This window comes from Rhyacophila brunnea, unplaced genomic scaffold, assembly GCF_057557595.1.
Source record: "Rhyacophila brunnea isolate RB1 unplaced genomic scaffold, BYU_Rbru_1.0 scaffold_16, whole genome shotgun sequence".
Taxonomy (NCBI): Eukaryota; Metazoa; Arthropoda; class Insecta; order Trichoptera; family Rhyacophilidae; genus Rhyacophila; species Rhyacophila brunnea.
The window spans coordinates 39,341,740-39,365,562 of record NW_028232816.1 but is presented as its reverse complement, the minus strand read 5'-3'; the positions used below and the strand labels follow the sequence as shown (position 1 = coordinate 39,365,562).

The window sequence follows — 23,823 nt, the reverse complement described above, 5'->3', positions numbered from 1 at the left end:
TGTTATCATTTATCAGTGACAAAATTTGTCACATTTTGACTGTCACCACCACGTTGTTATTAATTTATATTGTGGTTTATCGAAACTTGATTATTTTTGGGATTGAACTCAAGGTTATCTTCAGGTGAATCACTAAAAATAAGCAAGAACTTTGGCCCCATATTCCATAAAGTTGTGATTATATTGAGATGCATGTCGCATACTGTCACGGTGACAAATTTACTCGATGGTTTGTCATTTTGCAGAATATTTTCAACGAACACGATCTCTGTAAATTTAATGATTGAGTAACCTAGTAACGAGTCTGAAAATTCATTAATATTTTGAACGGAACCCAACTATAGATAATTGACAACATTCTTATAGAAACATAGTGCCAACCACTAAAAACAAAAAACACGATTTTGACATGATTCGAAAATGTGTAGGCATGTAGAAAATAATAAAAAACGTTCATTGAGTCATGCAGGTGTCGATGCAGTGCGGTACGTGTGAGGTGACCTCATTGTTGTTCTAGTGATTTTGGCAGATGAACTGACAATGTTCGTTTAAAGGTTCAAAATGTGCTATGGGATGGGAGCATCAGTCTGATAACATTTTAAACACCAAGAAAACAACATTAAACACTTTTTCCCCGTAGAGGCAGTTTCCTGTGACGTCACGTTACGCAACGTGAATGTTAATATAAGCACAACTTAAAGCACATGGTTACCAAAGAAGTATATAGTATATTTCAAATTATAATAATGTACATTATCATTTATAAAATGTATGTATTACTTGGTATTCACCATGATATAAAATATAAGAGACATGTCAGAATGAAGTGCACATGAAATAAGAAATAAAATGTAGACTGACGGTTGGAGTAGGCTTGTGCTTCTCTACCCGGCTGTCCTATTTCTATGAATATTCATATTATACACATATGTCAGTGTTACACTCGATTGACAGTTCGAGCAAGCCCGCGTGATCGATAACTATTGGATGTAGGCATGTGTCCTTCTACGAGCATCTTGTCTCATCATTTCATTGGTAATTTTTGAAAAGTTCAATCCCAGTGGAAAATTCGAATGAGGTTCGCTTCTTAAAAAAACATATACACATACCTACCGACTAATAGGCATATTATGAACATTTTATTGCAATTTCAAAACTCAAAAACTACACTGCCAGGTGAAGCATATGGGTATCATCATTTGTATGCTATCAACCACATTAGTGATACATTACGTCGGAATGTAATGGATATATTATTTTGGAATAACAGCATCAGGGAATGATACCAAAAATAATATAGCAATGGAATCGACTTGATGTTCCGTTTCTAAAGATTCGGAATCAAGGGTTCCCACTTTCCAAAATAATTAGGCGGTTCTCGGGGTTTGGTATCATTTCTGGTGACAAATACTTATTTTTGATTTGCTTGGAAACCATGAATAGGGATACCTTACAAAAGCATAATAGCCTCATGTCATATTATAAGTACAAGCATTCACCGCCTTATAAACCTAAATTTTTGATACTAATTATATAAATTGAATTTATAAAAGAGTATGCACTGTAAGAATAATATTCTAACTTCAGTATTGTGCGGTGGGACCAAAATTTCTGTGTTTTTCATTGGTTATCTATTTATTTATTTTATGCGTTACAATGTACTGTCCACCAAGATCTTCTTGGCTACGTGTTAAAACTGTGAACTAACATGCTCCTCCCATTTTCGATTATAGCGCCTTCCAGTTAGCGATGAGTTATCCACATGTTAAAACTGTGAACTAAACAAGCTCCTCTTATTTAGTCGACGGCAACGACTTGCGGCTAAATCTTCTTGTTGGACAGTAATGAAAATTCATCAATTGAGGTGCATTGGATCAAACGAGTACAAGTGATGTATAATTATAAAAATAAATTACGAGTAGTTTTCACATCACCACATTCTCATTTACGTGTGATATGGGATTTAAACATGTAACTGCTTTGTATTAAAAGTTTTATGAATTATAGTCCTAAAATTGAAATACATTCCACAGACTCATGTCTAAAATGTTATTACTTATAATATAATTCAAATCTTTTGGCCTGACCTGTCTCCTTATAATAATACAAACATACAGGAATATGAATATTTTTTTGTGGAAATACTATAATGTGATTATTTGAGAATAAGACCGTATTTACTGAATTTTGAAAACAGTGTTGTATGTACAGAATTTACTGTTCCATTTTTAACTTGGGTCATCAGTTTAATTGTATTAGTTCAATTCTCAGTGCCTCAATTATTATGTTATAATGTATCCCAATATTTAAACGAGAATTTTCTACATTTTAAGTAAAATAAAGCTTTATATTTTATAAGAAATATATTTCTACATCAATTAATTGTTTTTTATTTAATTTAACCAAAGATGTTGAAAACCACCTCCTTCTATAGACAGAGCCTAAATGTATGAAATTTAAACAAAAAAAGGACCACTGGTCGACTATGAAGTGACTTCACACTATAGGTTCATTTGCAGAGAACTTCACACTACTGTTATGACTAGGGAGCGGATTTATATCCATATGTACTAAAACCGAAGATATATGCAGTTAAAAATTGACATTTTTTGTGGGAAAAAATTGTAAATACCCACATTACCAAATATTACTGACAAAATCGAATAACTAAGTTAATAATTTTTCAACATAATAGGATAGCAGAACAAAAAAACACAAACAATGAATATAAAGTTAACACATTTACTGCTGACCAGATAATTACTAATTAATTACCACATTTAAATATCATGTTATTATATCTAATGGCCTAATAATGCAAACGCGCCAGTCGCGTTGTCACAATTTTCAAAATAGTTTTTTCACAAGTACAAATAATTGAATAATAAATGCAATGAAAACCAAACATAACTTAAAAAACAAAAACGACACACTTAGGCCAAGAATATACGGGCAACTTCGTGTTGCTGCTGCTGGCAGCAAACGAGCAGCCGACTACAGCAACTCGTGCTGTCGTGCTTGGCAGCAAATGTGTCAGCGGGAGCTGGAGTTTACGAATGAATCTCGACTCATATCCAAAATGAATGTTGAAGGAGAAGCAGTGTTGTTTATGAAAGTGTTGTTGCTTGTGCTTTTAGTACGTAAAAGAAGACGTAGAAAAACTTTCAGATTTTGGATACATCCTATCATGTCTCAAAGGGCTGGACATGGTGAATTTCATACTCTATTTATGCAACTACGGCACATTTTACAAATAAATCACATTTTAGATTCCAAATGCACTCATAGTTTTTTTTACATCACTTATAAAAGCGTCCGTGTCAAAATTATTGTTGTCCATATTTGGCAAAAACTCGGACTGGAATGACGGTGCGCATGACTAGGCGCCAGGCAGTGAGAGAGGTGGGAGGGGCTGAGTTGCTATACCGGGCAGCCAGTGCTGCTGAGTGTATGTTTGACGCGGCGACAAATTAACTGCCGCAACTCGGCGGTTCCGGGCAGCGCGTCGGCAGCAGTGAGTTGCTGTGTGTGCGTCCATTATGAGTTTTGTATGAAAAATTGGGGATCTCCGAGTTGCCACTGCTGGCAGCAGCAAAATGAAGTTGCCCGTATATTCCCGACCTTATCTATTCCTAAATACTATTTTCTGTTTTTTGCCCAAAAAAAATTACAATATTTTTTTCAATATTATGTATGTAATATTATGAATCTGTCAGTATTTTGTTTATATGCGGAAAACGACTTCTCAATGTCCACAGAGGTGATTGGGCAAACTTTAAATAAAAGTGCCCGAGTTGACTTCACTTTATCTACCTTCCTAACTTAGTTATATTTCGATAAAATAATTTAAAAAAACTAATATAAATTCAAAAGCTCTAAAATTTGCATTTATATGCACAATAAAATTTTATTTTTGGATTTTGTCTTTCAAAACAGATTTCTGTGTAACTCTCATAGCTCTGCATACATCCTAACAAGACATGCACTAGCATATAAATCTGGGCCCTAGTTATGACATTTATCTGACAACTTGCAGGGCATATAAAAGATAATCCATCACGATGAGTAAGCAGCCAATAATAATACTACACTTCAGCATTATTTAATTGAAAAATTATGTAACATTTGCATAAAATCGTTTATAACTGGACTAAGTAACCACAATGGACATAAAAAATGGCTGCAGTTGCATGATGTAAAAAATTCGGAATGGCAACTGAGCGATCTCAATATTTGTGGAGTTTACTATCTTCATACGCTTGCAAAATCATTTCAAATGTCATAACAGAAATAACATATAAAACTCCTATTTAGTCATTCTTCAAATCGACACCTCCTACGTATAATATTGTAACTAACAAAATGACGTTTTTCACTTTTTTTCATTTTTCGTATCCATAGTATGTATTACATAATATGATGCCCTTTAACGAATTTCAAAATTCGTATTATAAGTGCGATTGTCAAGCATTGCATATTATTGTATCTCAAATTTCTTGAAATTTTTCCGATGTGAAGTATGGTAACGTATTTAGCAACACTATACGCGGGAAACGCGCGGAGATCTTGCCGCGCGGGTGTATTGTTACTGCTAATTACGATACTTCACTTCGGACGGGAGGTGACACACCGCTACCACTGTGAACTTTCGGTTATATTGTATTTTTGTATGGTTTGGTAAATATTAAATACCATAATGAAGAGATCTAGACAATGTCAATAAATATTGCGCAATATACCCGCCCCTACAGGACTTTAGTGTCAAGAATACAAAAATTTATAGAAAATCTAAGCGTGCACAAAAATGTGTGATTAGGCCAGATGGGACAATTAATAGTACAGCGTATAATATTATAGAAACGGATAATAATAGTAAAACAACAATGGACGAAATAAATTCTACCCAGGGAACCTGGTACCTGTGACTTTAGGATTCAAGGTAAGTTAATATTTTTAATCTTTTTCTCGTACGACAACAAAAAGTATCGTAAGTTATACTTACCATTGTCTACGTCGTTTCTTTGCGTGTAACTATTATTGTATGTAATATTTACCATATTTTACGTCGGAAAAAACTGAAATAAAATATTGTATCTATCACTTATAATAATTTACGTCATGCTTATTTTAATAAAATAAATTGTATGTAGTACTTATCATATTATACGGCGACATACAATTTTAGTTGCAACATTATACGCGTGATAACTTTTATAAATTCATGTTTATTTAGTTGTTTTGTTTTTTACAGAGTCATCACTGCCTCCGGGTGCTGATTAAAATAAGATAATGGAACTTTTAGACATTATTTGTGACGATGATGAGACTAAAGCCAGCGTTGCTGATACAAACAGACTACATTCTCTCGAAAAGATTAACAGTAAAAGTAATTGGATATAATTATTATAAAATATAGAGCTATTTTTGTGAAAAATCACCTCAAGAGGTACTGTTATCATAAACTATGAGATTTATAATGCTTTATAATCATTTTTTTTTTAAAAAACCTCAATTATAATGGTTAAGGTTTCGGGTGATCGAAATAAAAGTGGTAATATGTTGCTAAATTAGCGATAAATGAAAAGCAACGCAGAGTTTTTACTGAAACTCAGTCGTGGCGAAGTTTTACCATTAAATATCATCTGACGAAATATCAAAATGAAAATAACATGGAGCTGGTTAAGGTCTGCAAAAAAAGTTTCTAGCTACATTCTCTATTTGTGACCAATTCGTATTCATAGCTTTGGACAAGGTGGATAATGAAACTGCCGTTTTAACACCTGATCAACGAAGTCGACACAAAAATTATAATGTTGTATTAACTGATGATATGAATACCAGTGTTTCCGACCATGTTAAGTCCATCCAACCGGTCGAATCAGATTATGTTCGACAGCGATCAAGCAAACTTTACTTAGATGGCGACCTGGATTTTACCCATTTATTTAAACTATATAATGAATGGTATGAACCCATAATATACACACATAAAGCTCAAACAGAAAGGCAGTATCAATTATTATTTATAATCAATAAAAATTTTAAATTGTGTTGTCACTATGTCCAGTGTGACCAATGTCACATTTTCAAAAACTTACAAGTACGAGTAGCATCCACGGAGCAACTCCCAGTTTATGGCAAGAACCTTGCTCGTCAGTTAAGATTATTTGATAAACATGATGTTCAATCATTACACGGCAAAATTGTATCTGCGAATTTTGAATGCCCTTCACGGAAATTTGAGTCAGTATATTTTATTATAAACGTAAATTATCAGTTTGCAATTTCATTGTTTTTCAATTTACACAAAAGGTAGCTACATGATACATATAGCAGGAAGCTGAAGGTAAACGAGGTGCAAATGAGGACTCGAGTTGCTTACTTATTGTGGTCTATAAGCAAAAGAATTCAGGTTTTGCTCTAACAATATGGGCCAGAACAGAAATCGCATTGTTTATGACTTTAACATGACTGTATTTGGTCCATAAATACAATGTTAATGTAAAGCACACATTTTTGGAAAGGGGACATACGCAAATGAAGAGGACTGCGTTCAAGCCATGAGTGAAAGATGTTCGAAAAACAAACAAATATTTGCACCTCCAGAATGATACTGTTTAGTTGGATGGACAAAACAAGAAGGAAAACCTGAGGATGTGGTAGAGATCAATCACGTAGACATGTTTGATTTCAGAGCCCTATTAAATTATCATATATGGACTAATACAAATTAATATAAATCACAATGATCCGTTTAAGATTAATTACAAGTGCGACTTGTCGAGCACTGTCAACTCGACCATGGTCGTGAAAAGTAACACATAGCACACGCAACGAGAAACTTCATTTTCGGTAAAGGTTCTTTATTCACAGATATTGCCAATTCCAAAAGCTAAGACAGATGATTTACTGCATATGTGCAACAATGGAATCATTCCGGAGCGTTATCTTGAGTTTTTCAGTAATTTTATACCTATTAATTCCTACCACTGGAATTCCACCAGCAGTTTCTGAGGAAGATTGATTTTATTATTATTGTAAATACGAATACCTATAGCAAATTGTGTTTTTGTAGGATGAAAATAAAATCAGCTTAATAATTAATGTCAGTGTAAAAAATCTCTTTTCGGTTGTGTTTTAAATTGTGCATGCTTCTTTTTTCGCATCATATAATTGAAAATTAATTCCAAACTAAAAATATAGTTGCAGAATGATTTCTTTTTCAGTTTCACTTACATTTTAACCTGAAGTGCACCCTTCCACTTAATCACCCATTGTTATTCTCTTGTCTGATTTTCCTTTGATATATTATTTAACCAAAAACGTTGGTTTGAAGTGATTGTATTTTTTCTTTTAATTTTATTTCAATATTTACATACTTCCTTGAATTGGATTTTTGATTGAAATTATTTCTTCTCTATTTTTTTCTGTACGTTTAATTTTTATCATGTCATGAAAGTTTTAAATTTATTTAATGTTTTATTAAATGACAATAAAAGCAATTTTATATAGAGTATTTATTCCAACCTACCTATCTGACGACCCATACCATAACTTTTAATTATTGTTATTACCGAATTATGATTTTAAATACGCAAAAAATCCTAGGTGAAGGAATGTATCTAACATAATTATACAATATATTTCACCAAAACCATGACGACGTAAATTATAATAAGTATCACATACAACTAAATGCATGTAAGAGGTTCGCCGTAAACTATTGTATGTGCTTTATACAATGTTTCGAACAAATTCTTTTCCGCAGTATAATGTTGTAACTGCATTTTCTGATTAACCACAGAAAATATTAAATGTCCTTTAATGCAAAACAAATCTATTTATAATTTACAATTCACATGCCAAATTTGGTGCAAAACATTCAAAAGGTCGACTTACACCAAGCTTTTGTATCTTTAAACCGCTCTCCTGTAAAGATGCGATTTTGAAGTTACAATACTCTACGTAGGTGTCGAAATATAACCAATACTTACTTCGCTGTCATGCCCCAGTTTCAAACCATAAGGCAAGCACAGGCTTTTGCTATTTTCCTCAGTCTGACTCCGTGTAGTACCGAGTCACCCATGATGACAGAATTGGTTCTACAAAGGTGGATGAGATATTGATTACTCAAAAACTGTGACCCTTTAGCTTTGGTGATGCTACTCAACTACGAAGGATATCAAAAAAGTATTGATTCTTATCGAAATATCCATTATTTTCGACATTTTTTTCTGCAGTCTCCAGATGCAGCATATAGATATGAAGGAGAAAGTGTTTATTTTTAAATTCACTTCATATATGTTCGATCAATGAATACACCATTTTGAAGTAAACCATTTAGGTTGTTTTGAGTTGGTGTGTCAAAAACACCCAACTCCCTCCGTAGTAGTTATGACCAGTGATAATTAACTTTTTTCGAATTAAAAAAGATTATACTGTGAAATTAGAGTTTTTGTATCTAATTTTAGCATCAAATTTTGTTAAGGAATATTCGTTACTAACCGACGCCCGGCTTTCGCCAAATATTTTCATTATTCATTTGAATAAAAGAAATGGTTTATTAAAAATTGTTGGTAAGTTTACGTAGACGTTATAACGAAAAATATTTGGCGAAAGCCAGGCGTCTGTTAGTAATTAATATTCCTTGATTTAATACACAAAAATTGATAGTCAATAATAACGCAATTCGATAAGCATGTCGTGTATGACCTATAAGTTTAAATTATTTTTGTCATTAGATAGGAGGCTCGTAGCATAATTGGTTAATGCACAGATTGGCGCGACACTAATGGTTATACGGGTTCAAATCCCGTCGAGTTTCGTATTTTTTTAGTGGGCATATTATATTGAGGGGTATAGAAGCAAAAGCAGCAATCTTGGAAAAATTGGCAAAATAACCTATGAATGCAGAAATATAGAGGTGCTCATTATGCACATGGTAAAACAATATTTGAGGCGCAAACCTTGCATTCTTTCATACAAACAATTATTCATGCATTCTTCTATATTCAATATTATTCCCATACAAAATGCCCGCTCGGTACAATTTAGGAGCAAACTTTCAAATAGACGCAAACACAGCAATCGTATTTGGAAGCAAATGTATCAATATTGACTTATTTTAAAATATCTTAATAAGTGTAGCGAAATTACTGATTTTTATTATACAGTTTATCTTTATAACCTTATTTCTACATTGAAAAAAAAAACAAAAAGTTCTGCCTTAAATTAGTTTTTTAGTTTTTTCTCCAAAACACTGTTTTGGTAGAAAGCTGCCTTTGCTTCTATACCCCTCATATCTGAGGTGTTTTCAAGTCACGTATATACAAGAAATGTGCACTCACATTATATATTTTCATCCTCGCAGCAATGTGATATTACTTGATCATAGGCTGTTGGATATAGGTAATAGGATCATAGCACATTAGCATAATATGCATTATGGAATAAAAAAAACATGTAATACATAGAGTTGGATTGTATTTTTTTATGACAAAATAATATTTGGGTAAAGCTTTTTCACTAGACCTTTTAAGTAGACACTTATACAGTAATATTTTACAAAATTAATATTTCACTCCGGCTTTAAAGAAACAGAAAGAAAAAAACAATGGAAGACTTTAATTTAAAGGTCATCTGGAAATTTCGACACCAGATTAGTATTCCTACATTTATGACATCATTAAAATACATTTTAAAGATAACAGTTAAATTAATGTACTCATTTTGATCCATTAGTTTAAGGGGGAGGCTTCTACCTACCAAAGGCACCTAGCGGAAAATACGAAGCTTGCAATTTGAGACATTTTTTTGATAATTTACAATTTCAATTGTATTATTGCAAAATGCAAGCTTCGTATTTTTCCTCTAGGTGCCTCTGGTAGGTAGGTAGAAGCTTCCTGCTTAAGGTGACGCATCAGTGAAACGCCAAATAATTTTCAACTGTACGCGCGACGAAATTTTGGACTCGCTGCCATTCACTGAGAGAATGTTGACCCGGGAACACGTCACTTTGCTGCGTGATGGCGACGGGTCAATTAATTCTAAAATCGTGTAAAGATGACTAAAAACGTTACCCATTTACTTTAAAAAGAAAACATGTCAATGAATATATTATTATTGTTACTAATAGAACAATAAACAGAACATAAAATGGACGTATGTTGGATTTATATGACAATTAATATTTCGTTTGACAGGCGTCATTTTCACCCGCCACCCGCAATCCGCGCATCGCCTAGCGACGATCTTTTTAGACCGTGCCTCAACTAATGCATGGCCTTAATCGAAGATGGAATTTAAAATAAATACATCAAAATTATTATAAATTTCTATAAAACAATGCAACCTACTGCCACATAAGAAATTAACAGTCAAATACGGAAATAGCTTGTAATTATGCGTCAAAATGTCTCTATTTTGGGCTGTCCAACAATAACCTAGACCAGGGGTCGGCAAACCGCGGTATGCGGCTCTTTGGGTATTGGCGTGCGGCTTTTTGCAAATTCTCAATTCCCAATTTTTTAAAAATTCAAAATTTGTATTTTTTGCCATTGATTTGTACACTTATTATATTATATAATGACATTATCGCAAGCATAATTTTTCCTCCGTGATGGTTGATGCAAAAAGGTATGATTGTTGTGGTTTTAAATCCACCCATTGCAAAAGTTGACAAATCAAATGCCTCCAAAATTGAGGATTTGGAGAGAGAAAAATGCATTTAATTTCACAACATAAGTGGAGCGCTCTAAAACATCTACATAAGGTAGGTACTACGATTTTTTAATGCATGGAATAGCTTTCCGAACTCACATATATGTATGTGAACATCATTTTCAAACATGAACAATATAAATAGCATTTAGAGAAGCCAAAATAACCGATGAGAATCTGGAGTCGCGCCTGAAATTAAAAACTACAAGTTACATTCCTAACATACAGAAACTCTCCAAAGAAATGCAAGGAAGGTCATTGTTCACATTAGTTTTAGGGAATGCGTGAAAATTGTATGTAATTAACACTTAAAGGATAAACAATTATAAAATGTAATTAATTCATTTAAATAAATCATATTTATAAAAATATACTTATGGCTCGATTTTTTTTTAACTGTAGTGCCACTCATATTTGGCTCCTTTGTTCCAAGAGTTTGCCGATCCCTGACCTAGACAATTAAAAATGTAGTCGAGTTATATTCTTGTGTGGTTCGTGGCTATATGTAACATAACAATGTACAATTAAAATGATGTAAAGTTTAACGACAAAGATTCTCTGGGCACATTGCACTGTTTAATTATTTTATGTTATGATTGAAAGTCATAGCACCTTGTGTGAATATTGTTTGCCCGACATGGTCATGAAAATTTATGGAAGATACAAATATGTACCATTTTGTCAGAATAAAGATGTACAGTCGAACTTGGTTATTACGATCACGGAAATAGCGAGATCTCGGATGTAATGAACCGTAATAACCAAGTTCAGACTGTATTTTAACCCTATGCAGAGGTTCAATAGATTTAGAGATAATAAAATGAGTGGCAACGTGTCCGTTTATGAAGTCCCGGGTCTAGCAAATTCAGAATGTCAGCGGAGCAAGAGGCCAACATCTATTTCTCATTTAAAATAATCTTCGTAAGACGGCCAAGATCCGTATTGGATTGTAGTCATTAAAAAAATAAACCTTTACAATTCATCAATCTATTACAGGTTGCGAACAATTACCAATTATTGCTCCAGATATCTTTCTGTTTGTTTAAAGCTGTCTTATCACTTGAGATAAAAAATACTTATACCTAACTCTACTAATAAAAGGTATATTTAATATGAAAAAGATGTGTTCTATGTTTTATGAAACATTTTGTTGAATTCTCTTTGTTCATTTGCATACATATTGATAAGCTGATATCAAATAAAGTTATGATTAGCTGGAAACTAGATTTAGTAACTGTAAAAAAGACGTTGCTTGAGGATGATCACACATTCAAATCTCTACAGCTAGACCATAATCAAACCCTGTTAATCAAAACAATCCAGCACGTCTATTCTATACACAAGACTGCTTTCGCCCGCTATCTAGGGTTGGTTTGTATCGAAGTATTGGCACTTATTGTAACAATTTTAACATTAGCCGTCTAAACCAGGGGTAGTCAACCGTTTTATACCTACCATCCACTTTTGTATCTTTGTTAGTAGTAAAATTTTCTAACCGCCCACCGGTTCCACAGTAATGGTGCTTTATAAAGTAGGGAAGTAACTGTACTTTATAAAATTTATAAAGCAGAGTTACAGTAAGTTAAGGCTTGAAAAGGCGTGAACTAAACTTGTGTGAGGGTGGAGGGTGATACAAATTGTATATTTTCTGAAATTTAAATTGTCAAGGGGAATTTTACGAAAACATAATGAAAATGTTTTTAAAACCCCTACCGCCCACCATGAACATAAATTATAATTCAAAGCGTTGATACGCAGATCGAGATTCATCAGTGCTAATTAATCTGGACCCGCATACTATCTCGCTGAACTAAAAGCACTCTTTACAAGACACTTGTAAAGCCAGTGCTCACCTACGTATCAGAAACCTGGACATTAACTAACGAGCCCTGAACATTTTTGACAGAAAAATTCTCCGCCGTATATATTATGGACCGATCAGGGACGGCACCAATTGGAGGAGAAGATATAATGCTGAGCTCTACGGGCTGTACGAAGATTGCAGCGCAGTTCAATCAATTAAGATTGGGAGACTGCGATGGCTAGGTCATGTGCACCGTATAAATGACAATGAACCGGCAAAGAGAGTGATGTCCAGCAATCCAAATGGGCGTAGAAGAGGCAGGCCAAAGATTCGCTGGTTGGATGGAGCTGTCAGTGACTGCCGTATTCTGGGGGTACTGAATTGGAAAGCGGCTACACTGGATAGGGACAGGTAGAGCGAGCTGTTGGAGGATGCCAAGACCCACACCGGGTTGTCGCGGCCCTGATGATAAATTAATCTGGACTTTTATTAGACTGGATAATTGAAGTTCTACTGCATTTAGATTCAGGGCATGAACCCCAAAGCAATTTCACAACTTTTTTATATATATTTCTTAGTAGTTTTATATTTTCATCCACGGTATCAGTGGATGCGATGTTCTTTTCTCAAATTACTGTAACAAAATGGCTTAAAACCGTGTATAAGATTGGCGGCATATAATATGTATGATCCAAGATTATTGTAAAATGTTTGCAGATAATTTTTATTATGTTCATTTGATACAATTAATTAGGTATGTAGAGTTAGGTTTAAAAATTATATACAAACTAGAGTCCGTATTCTTTATGCTGGCGTTCACGTCACGTTGCTCAAGGACGGAAATTATTGTGTCATCGCGCCAAGCATAAAGAACACGGACTCTACATACATGCACCAATAATTGTTTTATATCAATCCAGAGTAATTTTTTTAATCACTTCAACTAACAATAACTCTTTGAACTCGTGAATGAAGTACATAATAACAGAAAAACTCAATTCCAAAGATAAATGCAAAATTCAATTAATGAACAATACTAAGTAAAGCAATATTATAATTAATACTAACATAATAATAAAACTAAATTTAATATGGCAACACTGCCAAAACTAAAAGAATCGTTTACAGAAAACATAAGGCTCCGTCCAGCGTAGGCGCGTTTGGCGGAGTGTTGAGCACAACTCAAACGTATAACCAAAAAGAGACATTGTCTACAAACATTTTCACACACGGTTATACGTTTGAGTTGCGCGTGCCGCTCAATCTCCCCGCCAGTTGCGCGCGCCGCCGATCGCGCGTACGCTGGACGAGCGCTAAGATCTTAATTGACTGAGTATTCTATTTCAATATACGTCTCCTTCCCATCCAAATAAATGGTATGCTGAAATGATTGTTTTATTGTGACAACAGACTTGAAATTGACAGTAAAAAATCGGTGTGTGTATTTATGTACGCGCGTTAGAAGTTATACTTTTTTGGCGTAACAAAACAAAAACTTGTGATAAACTAGATTCTTTGACTAGCTCTTAATTATCTTGTTAAATTACACACTCAAGAAAAAGGTCCGCTTATTGGAACGCCGTTGGTTTATTTCTATACACTTCAACTTATATTACTAAATTATATAATGGTTTCTAGTTGTTTTTATTTTTAAAGTACTAACCAAGTGTATAGAAATAAACCAACGGCGTTCCAATAAGCGGTCCTTTTCTTGAGTGTGTAATTTAACAAGATAATTAAGAGCTAGCCAAAGAATCTAATTTATCACAAGTTTCGTTTTTGTTACTCGAAAGAAGTATAACTTCTAACGGGCATACATAAGTACACACACCGATTTTTTTAATATGCATTCCTTGATAATGCAACACAATCACAAAAGACAATTTTATGAGGAACAAACTTTCGTCTGTGGTCAATTTTCCGTGGAGTCCTGCACAGAAACAAAATATGAATTCAATATTATTTGTAGGAATTTGACTCAACTGCTTTAAATATCTTCGACGTGTAATAATAACATTAAGCAGTTAATTAAAAACAACCATTTTCTTTTAAAGCTAATAGGAATGGGACAATTTTTTTTACAATCTTAAAAATAACATTAAGAATTTATCATATATATAACTATAAATATAAATGTCATGATACGCAAAACGGTCCAAGTATTAAAATTATGGTAATAATTTGCAATACTTGAAAGTATAATTTTAATACTAGGATTCTGATACCATTGTAAACGGTTCAAAGGCTTTTTCATATTTTAAAATCAGGGAATGGTGCTACAGACAAATCATACTACTCACTTGTTCAAAAGTGACTTTTGGAAAACAAGATTCGGCTGTATAATATTCTAACTATGAAAATAGTCAAACTGGCGTCCAGTCAAACTGGGCAGAAAGGCGCCCTTCGAGGAAGAGGAAGATTAGGACGTAGATAATTTATACAGACCTATGAATGATGGTAGGGTGTGTGCAAAATTTGTATGAAATAATCTATAACCGAATTCTGGGTCTGGCAAGTACACATTTTGTTTTTCAATTTGTGTATGAGTCAGAGTATGGACCTAATTGGTTGAGCAAGTGGCTGACATCCATTTCTCGTAAAAACAAAATCTGTTAATACAAACCTCTACTCTGTGGAGGCCCATATGATCCTATTAGGATCGGACATGGTCGAAAGTACGAAAGAAAGTTAGTGTTTATCTTAATGACAACAAAACACCAAAGTCAAAATGCATAAAATGTTGAGTTCAAAGTAACATCAATATATAATGAAAGCTACAAAACTATTAGTAGCACAATGTCACGTTTCGCAAACAAAATTATTGCCATTTTTAAAATGTCGAAATGTTGTAAAAATTGAAAAACAACATGTGTACTTGCCAGACCCAGGATTCGAACTTGGAACCCACGGCGTTATAGTCCAACGCTTAAGCCGCGCAGTAACATCTTACTTTAATTGACATTTTTATTTTTTCATTCTGATCATCCAAAGATTTAAAGCACCAACTGTTGCATTGATAAAATATTTTACATACAAGTTTAAACTTAAAATTAATTGTAACTAATAACCCGACATACACATCGTTGTTTTGTAAAAAGGGCGAATCAACCATTTTGGCGAAATCAAGATTTTAATGAAAAAACAAATGTACCTCACAAGCTTTGTTATGTAAAAACGGCGAATTTGTATCTCCACAGGAAAGTATTTAAAAATGATAATCATAAGGGCGAATATTCACTTGGTATTACGAATAAAAAGCAAATGTGACATAGTAGGCCTTTTAAAATATTATATTATAATGCCTATTATAAGGAGAGTATTCTTTCTAAGCTTTATTATAAACTTGTTGGACATTTATTATCATAAACAGCTAATTAACAAATAAATGCCAAAAGTTTTAAATCCTCCTGAAAAAAAAACATTTTGGTTAATTCGTCCTTTTTACAAAACACTGACGACATGCCGGAACTTAAAATAAACAAAGGTTTAATGAACTAGACATCTACGCAATAATGAATAAAGGCAAGTATGCGATAGAGGTAGCAAAGTAATACTGATCAAGTCACGCGCTCACTTATAAACAATAATGTTTAAAAGACATTAATCTTGTATTATTGGAGGTTTTAAGGCATATTATGAATATACTAATTCTGTTTGTTTATTGTTTGTGTATTACGAGATATTAGTTACGAGTGTATTACGAGATATCAGTTGTCCAAGCCGCCGCAGGGGCCACTGTGAACAAATAATGTTAAAACACTTAACATTTTAATCACTTTTTTAATGATTTGTAGAAGTTCTCTTGGAATAGATTTGCAGAACCAGTTATTAGCGGTAGCTCGACAGTCTTAATCTATCCTGTCACTTTACATCTTAATTTGGAGGGCTATTTTTTGGATAGTGAAATATTATACATTCCGTTTATAGATGGTTGATTTGATTCTCCCTTTCCTTTTGCATACAGATATACAAGAACTGAAGACGGATACCCGTCAGTGATAAGGTTTCTCATTTAGATTCACTCAGGTAGGTTGTTGGCTTTATGAATAATTCCGCGCTCGGCTTTAAGTTAAGATCTCAATAAGATACCGTTGGAAGAATAGAATAATAACCTAGATACGCATACATGCACTTATTCCAATTGCCAGAGTATTGGATTTTTGCAACACTAAGACGAAAGTAATATCAATTGCCATGACAAATCACATTTCAAATTGAGCAAACCCAAGTAAGACAAAAACAAACAACAGAATAATATTAATTCTTAATACAAGTCGTGTAAAACAATCAACAAACAGTTGAACACGCTAATTGATAAAATGATAATATTCAAAACAAAAATATAACAATATTCAACGAAACTAGGGTGGAGAAAAATGCGTGTTGAATAATATTACCGATCCCATATGCCCTTGCAGACAAATATCGATAACAACTATGAAATTATAGCATTGCAATTGTTAGTCATTTTTTTACCACACCTCCTCTAGGTCATTGGCCGCGTTCACCTGTGGCTGACTTTCAAAATTCTGTAAAAAAAAAAAAAACTGCGATTACTAGGTCTGTTTCATCACATCACAATAATCATCTTAAACTCCTCTGTATCTCTCCCAGGTACCTTACCTTGTAATTTGGTGATGACACCCAGAGAGAGTTTGAGTGAGGTTGTGCCTGCCAACTACAACATCAACAATGTAATAACCTGAGGAGAAAACCAAATATTAATCAGAGCCGGCGCTTACCCTAACATCCTCTCCACCGAACTTATTTCTGCCGCCTCCGCCCCCAAAGCCTCCTCCCGTGAGGAAGTCGGGGACAGGCTGATCGGCCTGCTTGAGGATGCGGGCCAGATCGGATGACACTCCAGAGTCTAGGTCCGGGTCGAAGAATGAGCTGGCCTTGCCGCTGTTGCCCACTCGCCCCGTGCGCCCGATGCGGTGCACATACTCATCGATGGACTTGGGCAGGTCGTAATTTATCACGTGGGCCACGCCCTTGATATCTGCAATTCATATAAGACATTAACTCTCAAGAAATAACTATTGTGTCGCAGGCCAGGTATGTCTAACTTCAAATTGGCCGTGATCCAGCATTAAAACTGGTAGTGATCTACCTACCACACTGCCATTGTCATTCTTCATTTGAACATACTTATTATATTTAGCTGAGGGCACTGAGGTGTTTTAATTGCAAATTAAACATTTGTCTACCATTACCACAAAGTAATACTCAATATCCCGTGCGTCATGAAAATGGGCACTCATAGTCAAACTGTACAAAGAGCCTACTGCACGACGGTAAGGGGAATCTATTCCACCCGTTTAAATTGCATGATTTCATCTTGTTCTATTTCTCTCACTCCTGCGGCAGGCCGTGAGTGAGCAATTCGAATCAAGTGATACGACGAGGTCACGCAGGTTTCCTGTTGGTTTATCCCCTTAAAAATTTTAATGTATTTTACAATTGAATTATTGATTAATTTAATAAAATGCAAATTTTTTTTGTACTTATTCCACTTTTTTGTTTAATAAATTTGGACCGGTTTCTTCTCAAAGGGACATTTTCAACTAATAGAATTTCAGAAAATGTCCATTTAAGAGGGAGGAAGCCGGTCCTAATTTATTAAATAAAAAAGTGGAATAAGTACAATTTTTTTGTGTTTTATTAAATTAATCAAAAATACAATGCAGTTCCACCATGTATTGACAGATAACACAATTCTTATGGTGCATTCGACCAAAATTCATCCCGCGATCCGACATGTTGAACATGCCTGTCATAGTGTAATATTGTATTGCTGGAAGAATTATAATAAATTGTTTGTTTCCAAAGAGCTTGAACTGTATCTAGAGGCAGCCTTGTGAACTATTTATAAGTAACAATAAATACTGATGGCACAAAGAAATTAATATTTTGTTCTTCTTTGGCACTACAGACAAGAATAGACTTCTCTGCTCAGTTCTCAGGCAATAAAGCAGATCATGCAACCACATGACCTAATTTGGCAATCGTTACGTGAACTTAAAACAATTTTGTAATCATGAACTTACCTAATCCTCGGGCAGCCACCGCGGTGGCGACGAGAATGTCAGCTTTTCCATTCTTGAAGTGTGCGAGGGCCTCTTCCCTCTCTCTCTGCATGCGATCTCCATGGATGGAGGTGGTAGGGAACTTCTTCTGTTCCGAGAGAAGGGCCGCGATGAAGTCTGCGTTCCGTTTTGTTTCCACAAACACCAGAGTGCGCTTTGTACCTGGAACAGAACCGTGTATCAACTACTATCCACTTTTGGATGACGGCCATTTCAATCATCCGTAAATTAATGTTGCAATAATTCTAAAAGCAGACTAGATGACTTTTGCCATCTCTGCTGTCGAGGTGGCCCTCGTGATCCAATGTGTGAGGCACTGGGCTCTCCCTCGGCAATTTCAGCTTTGATTCCCGGTGAGGTTACAATATATGTAGGCTTATCATAATTATGAAACTCTAAACGGGGACAAGAATGGGAGATAGGTCAAAGAAACAAATTTAACCACTAAAAAAAAGTTTTATTATTAAAAGAAGAATCCTACTTCTCGCTGGAATGAACTTTTTTTAACATCTACTCATAAAAAAAGTTGGACTTAATGCCGAAATGGCCATCGATGACCCAGTATTAAACAGTAACAACTCAAAAAACCTAGTTTTGAGATACCTAATCATATTTTACAATACACAAGACTTAACAAGTTTTAAAATTTATCTATTCTAAATTGAAACGTATGGTCAATAGCCAGTTTTAAATGGAAACAATTTGAAATGGATCTGTACAAAACTGGTTTTGTATAAAAGTTTGTAGAATTTCATATGGGTTTTTTGGCTCTCAAGAAATTTTTTTTTTTGAATTGTTTCTGTACAAAACCGACAAGAGCTCATTTTTACGAGTATTTTTATACCAATATCGCGAAATGTCAAATTTTTGACTTGTTACCGTTCAATACTGGGTCATCGAATTGAGTTACTCGAACTGTGCAGATATGACCAAAACAAGAGCTTCAATTTCAATTGGCAGACCATTCACAGCAGATTGAAGTGTATTGTGCGTAATATGTGCTCCACATCCAATGCCGACGATATTAACACCAAGTACTTGGTTTGAGTCGGCTGTCAATGTTATTTTGCCATCTTCTATGTACGCCTCCAAAATTCGTGTTACAATTGTCACTACAAAATGCTATCTTATTATCAATACATGACGACGCACTGTTCAAATTATGTTTTCAGTCAATATTTCCGATGTCTCGCCGTGAACAGCCTCAAAATCCAGCAGTTTTACGCTACTAGGCGCTAGTTAACTTCTTTTCTATTTAAAGTGTTAGTAAAATGCGTCTTCTGTCTACAGCCAATCATAATAATGTATTATTGCCAATCATTCATACGCAAATAACAACCGGGACAAAATTCCAAAGCAGCCGGAACCAATGTGTGAAACCGGGACGTATGGTAAGCCTAAATATATGTATGTTTCACTTCTACTACTGTCATTGGGCCTCGCCGCTTGATGAAATGTTATAAAAAATATATATACATTATATTGTATAATATTGCAAATATATTTTATTTTAATTTTCATTTATTTTTCCTGTAATCTATGCCAATCGGCAAGCCTTGCATCACATGGGACGATTCAGGATTGGTTCAGTCAAATTTACTTATTCTTCACAAAATGACATGGGAGGAACAGAGTAATTAGAAAAGTACATAGTAGACTCCATTAAAAAATTCACATCCACCTAAACTCACTCGCACAAGATATCAATATACGAAGCGATTTCGTTTAATACAGTTATTGCCCTCCCAATGGCATGGAAGTCCTGCACCTTAGGAAGGCAATAACTAATGCTCCTGATTTCCAAAATAGTTAGTGTCTAACTTTCTACCAGCAGCGAGTATACTACAAAACCTAGAAACAGTGGACGAGTTTATATATCTGGGATCGACTATCAGTGGAAAAGGTGGATGTGAAGTGGAGATAAGAAGGTGCACACAGATTGCGATGACACGTCTTACCACTATATGGAAAGATTGGGGAAATTGAATTGCCATGAAAATGATACTTGTACAAACATGCTTGGAGAGGCTTCCATCCAGCAGTGAATAGATTCAGGCTGATGATATTTTTGTATGGAGTTGTGGAATCTGAGAGCGGAAGGTTCTGATGCCTTTCAAATGTGGTGTTGACGTAGAAAGCTTTGTATTTCTTAGACAGAAAACAGGACAGACCAGTAAATCACCCAGAGACTACATATAAAGGAACGGCTCTAGTATACTGTATAATACCGTCGGTCCCTATTAAAAAAGTCGGATCTGCAAAATGCTATTTTTCAGTACGAGCAATCAAAGATGTTTCATCAAATATCCTTTGTGTCCTATTGCTCGCCATAATGAATAAAAATACAGGTTATAAAAACTTTTCTAAACGTTTATAAAAACATCCGTCTGTCCGGTGAACATAGCAGCAACTGTCAGATCCGACGCATCTTGCTCACCCACGCCCAGCCAACAATGTCGGTTGGTAAGAACCGATATTGTTATTTGGACACTCTCGGTAGATCCGTCATTTTTAACTTGAGTATCTCGAAATTTTTCAAACAAACAAAAAAAAACTGTGATTGTGGTATAAATGTTTTTAAATAACTTTTACGTAATAATCCGAAAATGACAAAATTTCAGATCCGACTTTTTTAATAGGGACCGATGATATCATTGTTTGAAGAAATAATGAATAAAGTCCGGCAACTACATAATTATTATTATAAAGGTAAATGTTGACATGGCAGCATTCACATGGCATGATAATATATTAGATCTGACTCACCTTCTTCCGCCAATATTTCAATGAGTTTATCCTTCTTTTGATATTTGGTTACTTGATAAACCATCTGTTCGACATCTGCGCATGCCCCTCCCACAACGCCCACCGCGATGAAGATGTACTGATGCAAAAACTTTCCAGCCAACTGCTGAATGTCTTCAGGGAAAGTGGCCGAGAACATCAAGGTTATGCGCTCGCCCTATAAACAACAAATACATGCCATTACATGATGCAATACAGTAAAACCTCGTTAATAAAAATTCCACGGGACCGAAAATGGAAAAAAAATTCGAATTACGAATTATGAAATGTATTGGGGGACAATATAAATTTAGAATTTTTTTTTTGATTTTCATTAATATTGTTTTCGATCATAGATGTGCCTACCACATTTCTGGTTCTGTGTGTTAATGGGTCATAAAATGTCAGGATTATTTTTAATACCTTCTTAAAATAAGTAATTTATGATGTTTTAAGAAGTCTCACAATATTTTCAATAACTGGCTCATGAAATAGTGTACTTTATTACGATTTATTGAATATTTTTATATGCCAGGACTCTGAAATAATTTAGAATTACAAAATTCGAATTAAAGATATGGTTTTACAGTAAAACCTCGTTAATACAAATTCCACGGGAGCGAAAATCAAAAAAAAAAATCGAATTATGAAACGTATGGGGGGAAAATATTGAAATTTAATTTTTTTTTTATTTTCATCAATATCGTTTACGATCATAGATGTGCCTACCAAATTTTCGGTTCTGTGTGTGTTAATGGGTCATAAAATGTCACGATTATTTGTATTACCTTCTTAAAATAAGTAATTTATGATGTTTTACGAGAAAAGTCTGTCACAATATTTTCAATGACTGGCTCATGAAATAGTGTACTTTATTACGATTTATTGAATATTTTTATATGCCAGGACTCTAGAAATAACTTCGAATTACGAAATTCGAATTAAAGGTATGGTTTATATGAAAATAATGTTCAAGGGACTTTTTGTTTGCGAAAATTTCGAATTATGGCGAATTTCGAATTATCCATGTTCTTATTAACGAGGTTTTACTGTACAAGCAGCCATCAGATAATCGGATTTATTATTTCTTGATCATAGTACGTACAGACAAATTGGATGTTCTTCCACAAACTAATACCACGTCCATCGAAATAGGCCAAACCAAATCGTTTATTACGCTGTTTCCGTTTACAACCATTTACTAACTACTTGAGCGTTAATAGAGCTGTGTGCGAAACTGTATACAGAAATCGCTTCATGATCCATAATGCTCCATTCAAATAACGGTGTTTGTACATACACGTCTATTTGAAACTTATATAAAAACCGAAAAATATTTTTCTCTATGGTCACTTTTTGATGTCTATGGGCGCTTAACTGTCAAATAAACGATAAATTTTCGCATTTTACCGCTAGATATCCCTAGTAGTCCCTATATGTTGAACTCGCTATTACATACTTTCATATTTCTTTTATTTTTCGATTTAATACTACATTATGGCCGGATAATTCGAATGCCGAATAAACGTTATTGAATAAATATAATATTTATTTATAGGAAATCTCTTAACGTGGAGGGTAAACAAATAAAAGTAAATGGTTATCGTATACCTACCTACCATATAATTATTATGCATAAATCAATTCCAGCGCAATCATGTGAGTTGGGTTGTTAAAAATATAATATTATATTTATTAGATTTTCATGAATCTGCGTCTGCGACTAACGAAACTCTTGAATTCAAAAGCATTGCCGCTTTTACGAAATTTGCGGCATGGTATTCTAGATTAGCTTCATCTACGAAAGCAAAGTTTAGTATAAATAAAGCAGTCATGATTTAATAAAATGAAGCACCAATTTATAGGATCAATTGTAAAATAGATAATACCATTAGACAATAATCAAAATAATTCACTAAATCATAATGAAATACGGAAGAAAACAAGTACCTATGACAATTATCAACAAACGCGAGCTGTCAGTTCCAATCTGTCAAGCATCGACTCTGCCAAATTTTGTAATCATCAATCAATTACAAAATCTCCATGAACGCAATTATACATTTCACACGCCATCTGGCGTAAAATCGCATTCGAAAATAATGGTTGGATGGGGTATAAATTCAAATTCAAATTCCATCAAGTACCATCAGTCGATAATATTAATATTAAAACAAACTTCAGTTTAAAAAAACCTGTATATCTCACAACAAATGAAGCTGAAATTCACTATTAATCCTTTCAACGCTGACTGCACACCTGTTGTGTTCTCATTAGGAGGCCGTTAGATAAAATTAGCATGTTATTTAAATGTGGTAATTAAATGCTCCGCAGTGAAGAAGTTAAAATATTGTTACCGCCCTGCGGCAAAAAAACTTGGTGACTACATATTATGACTAATAATGGCAAATGTCAACTTGCCTTCGT

General features: G+C 34.2%; 1 protein-coding gene and 1 long non-coding RNA gene across 4 annotated transcripts in view; both read right to left on the bottom strand.

Moving 5' to 3' along the window:
• Positions 1-9,466: 9,466 nt before the first annotated feature.
• Positions 9,467-11,062, bottom strand: LOC147074709 (uncharacterized). Its single transcript, XR_015070193.1, has 2 exons — positions 10,284-11,062; positions 9,467-9,905 (listed from the first exon to the last, which is right to left on the bottom strand). It is a non-coding gene; the product is annotated as an uncharacterized LOC147074709 (long non-coding RNA).
• A 4,107-nt stretch (positions 11,063-15,169) lies between these two features.
• The window catches only part of vas (ATP-dependent RNA helicase vasa), a 34,315-nt gene continuing 25,661 nt past the window's right edge, over positions 15,170-23,823 (bottom strand). For all 3 annotated transcript variants that reach the window (XM_085943482.1, XM_085943481.1, XM_085943483.1), the window contains exons 10-13: positions 21,379-21,574; positions 18,574-18,774; positions 17,266-17,525; positions 15,170-17,052 (exon numbers count right to left, since the gene is read on the bottom strand). In XM_085943482.1, coding sequence (XP_085799608.1) covers positions 16,996-17,052; positions 17,266-17,525; positions 18,574-18,774; positions 21,379-21,574 — 714 coding nt within the window. In that variant the 3' untranslated portion in view covers positions 15,170-16,995. The remainder of the gene's footprint in view (positions 17,053-17,265; positions 17,526-18,573; positions 18,775-21,378; positions 21,575-23,823) is intronic.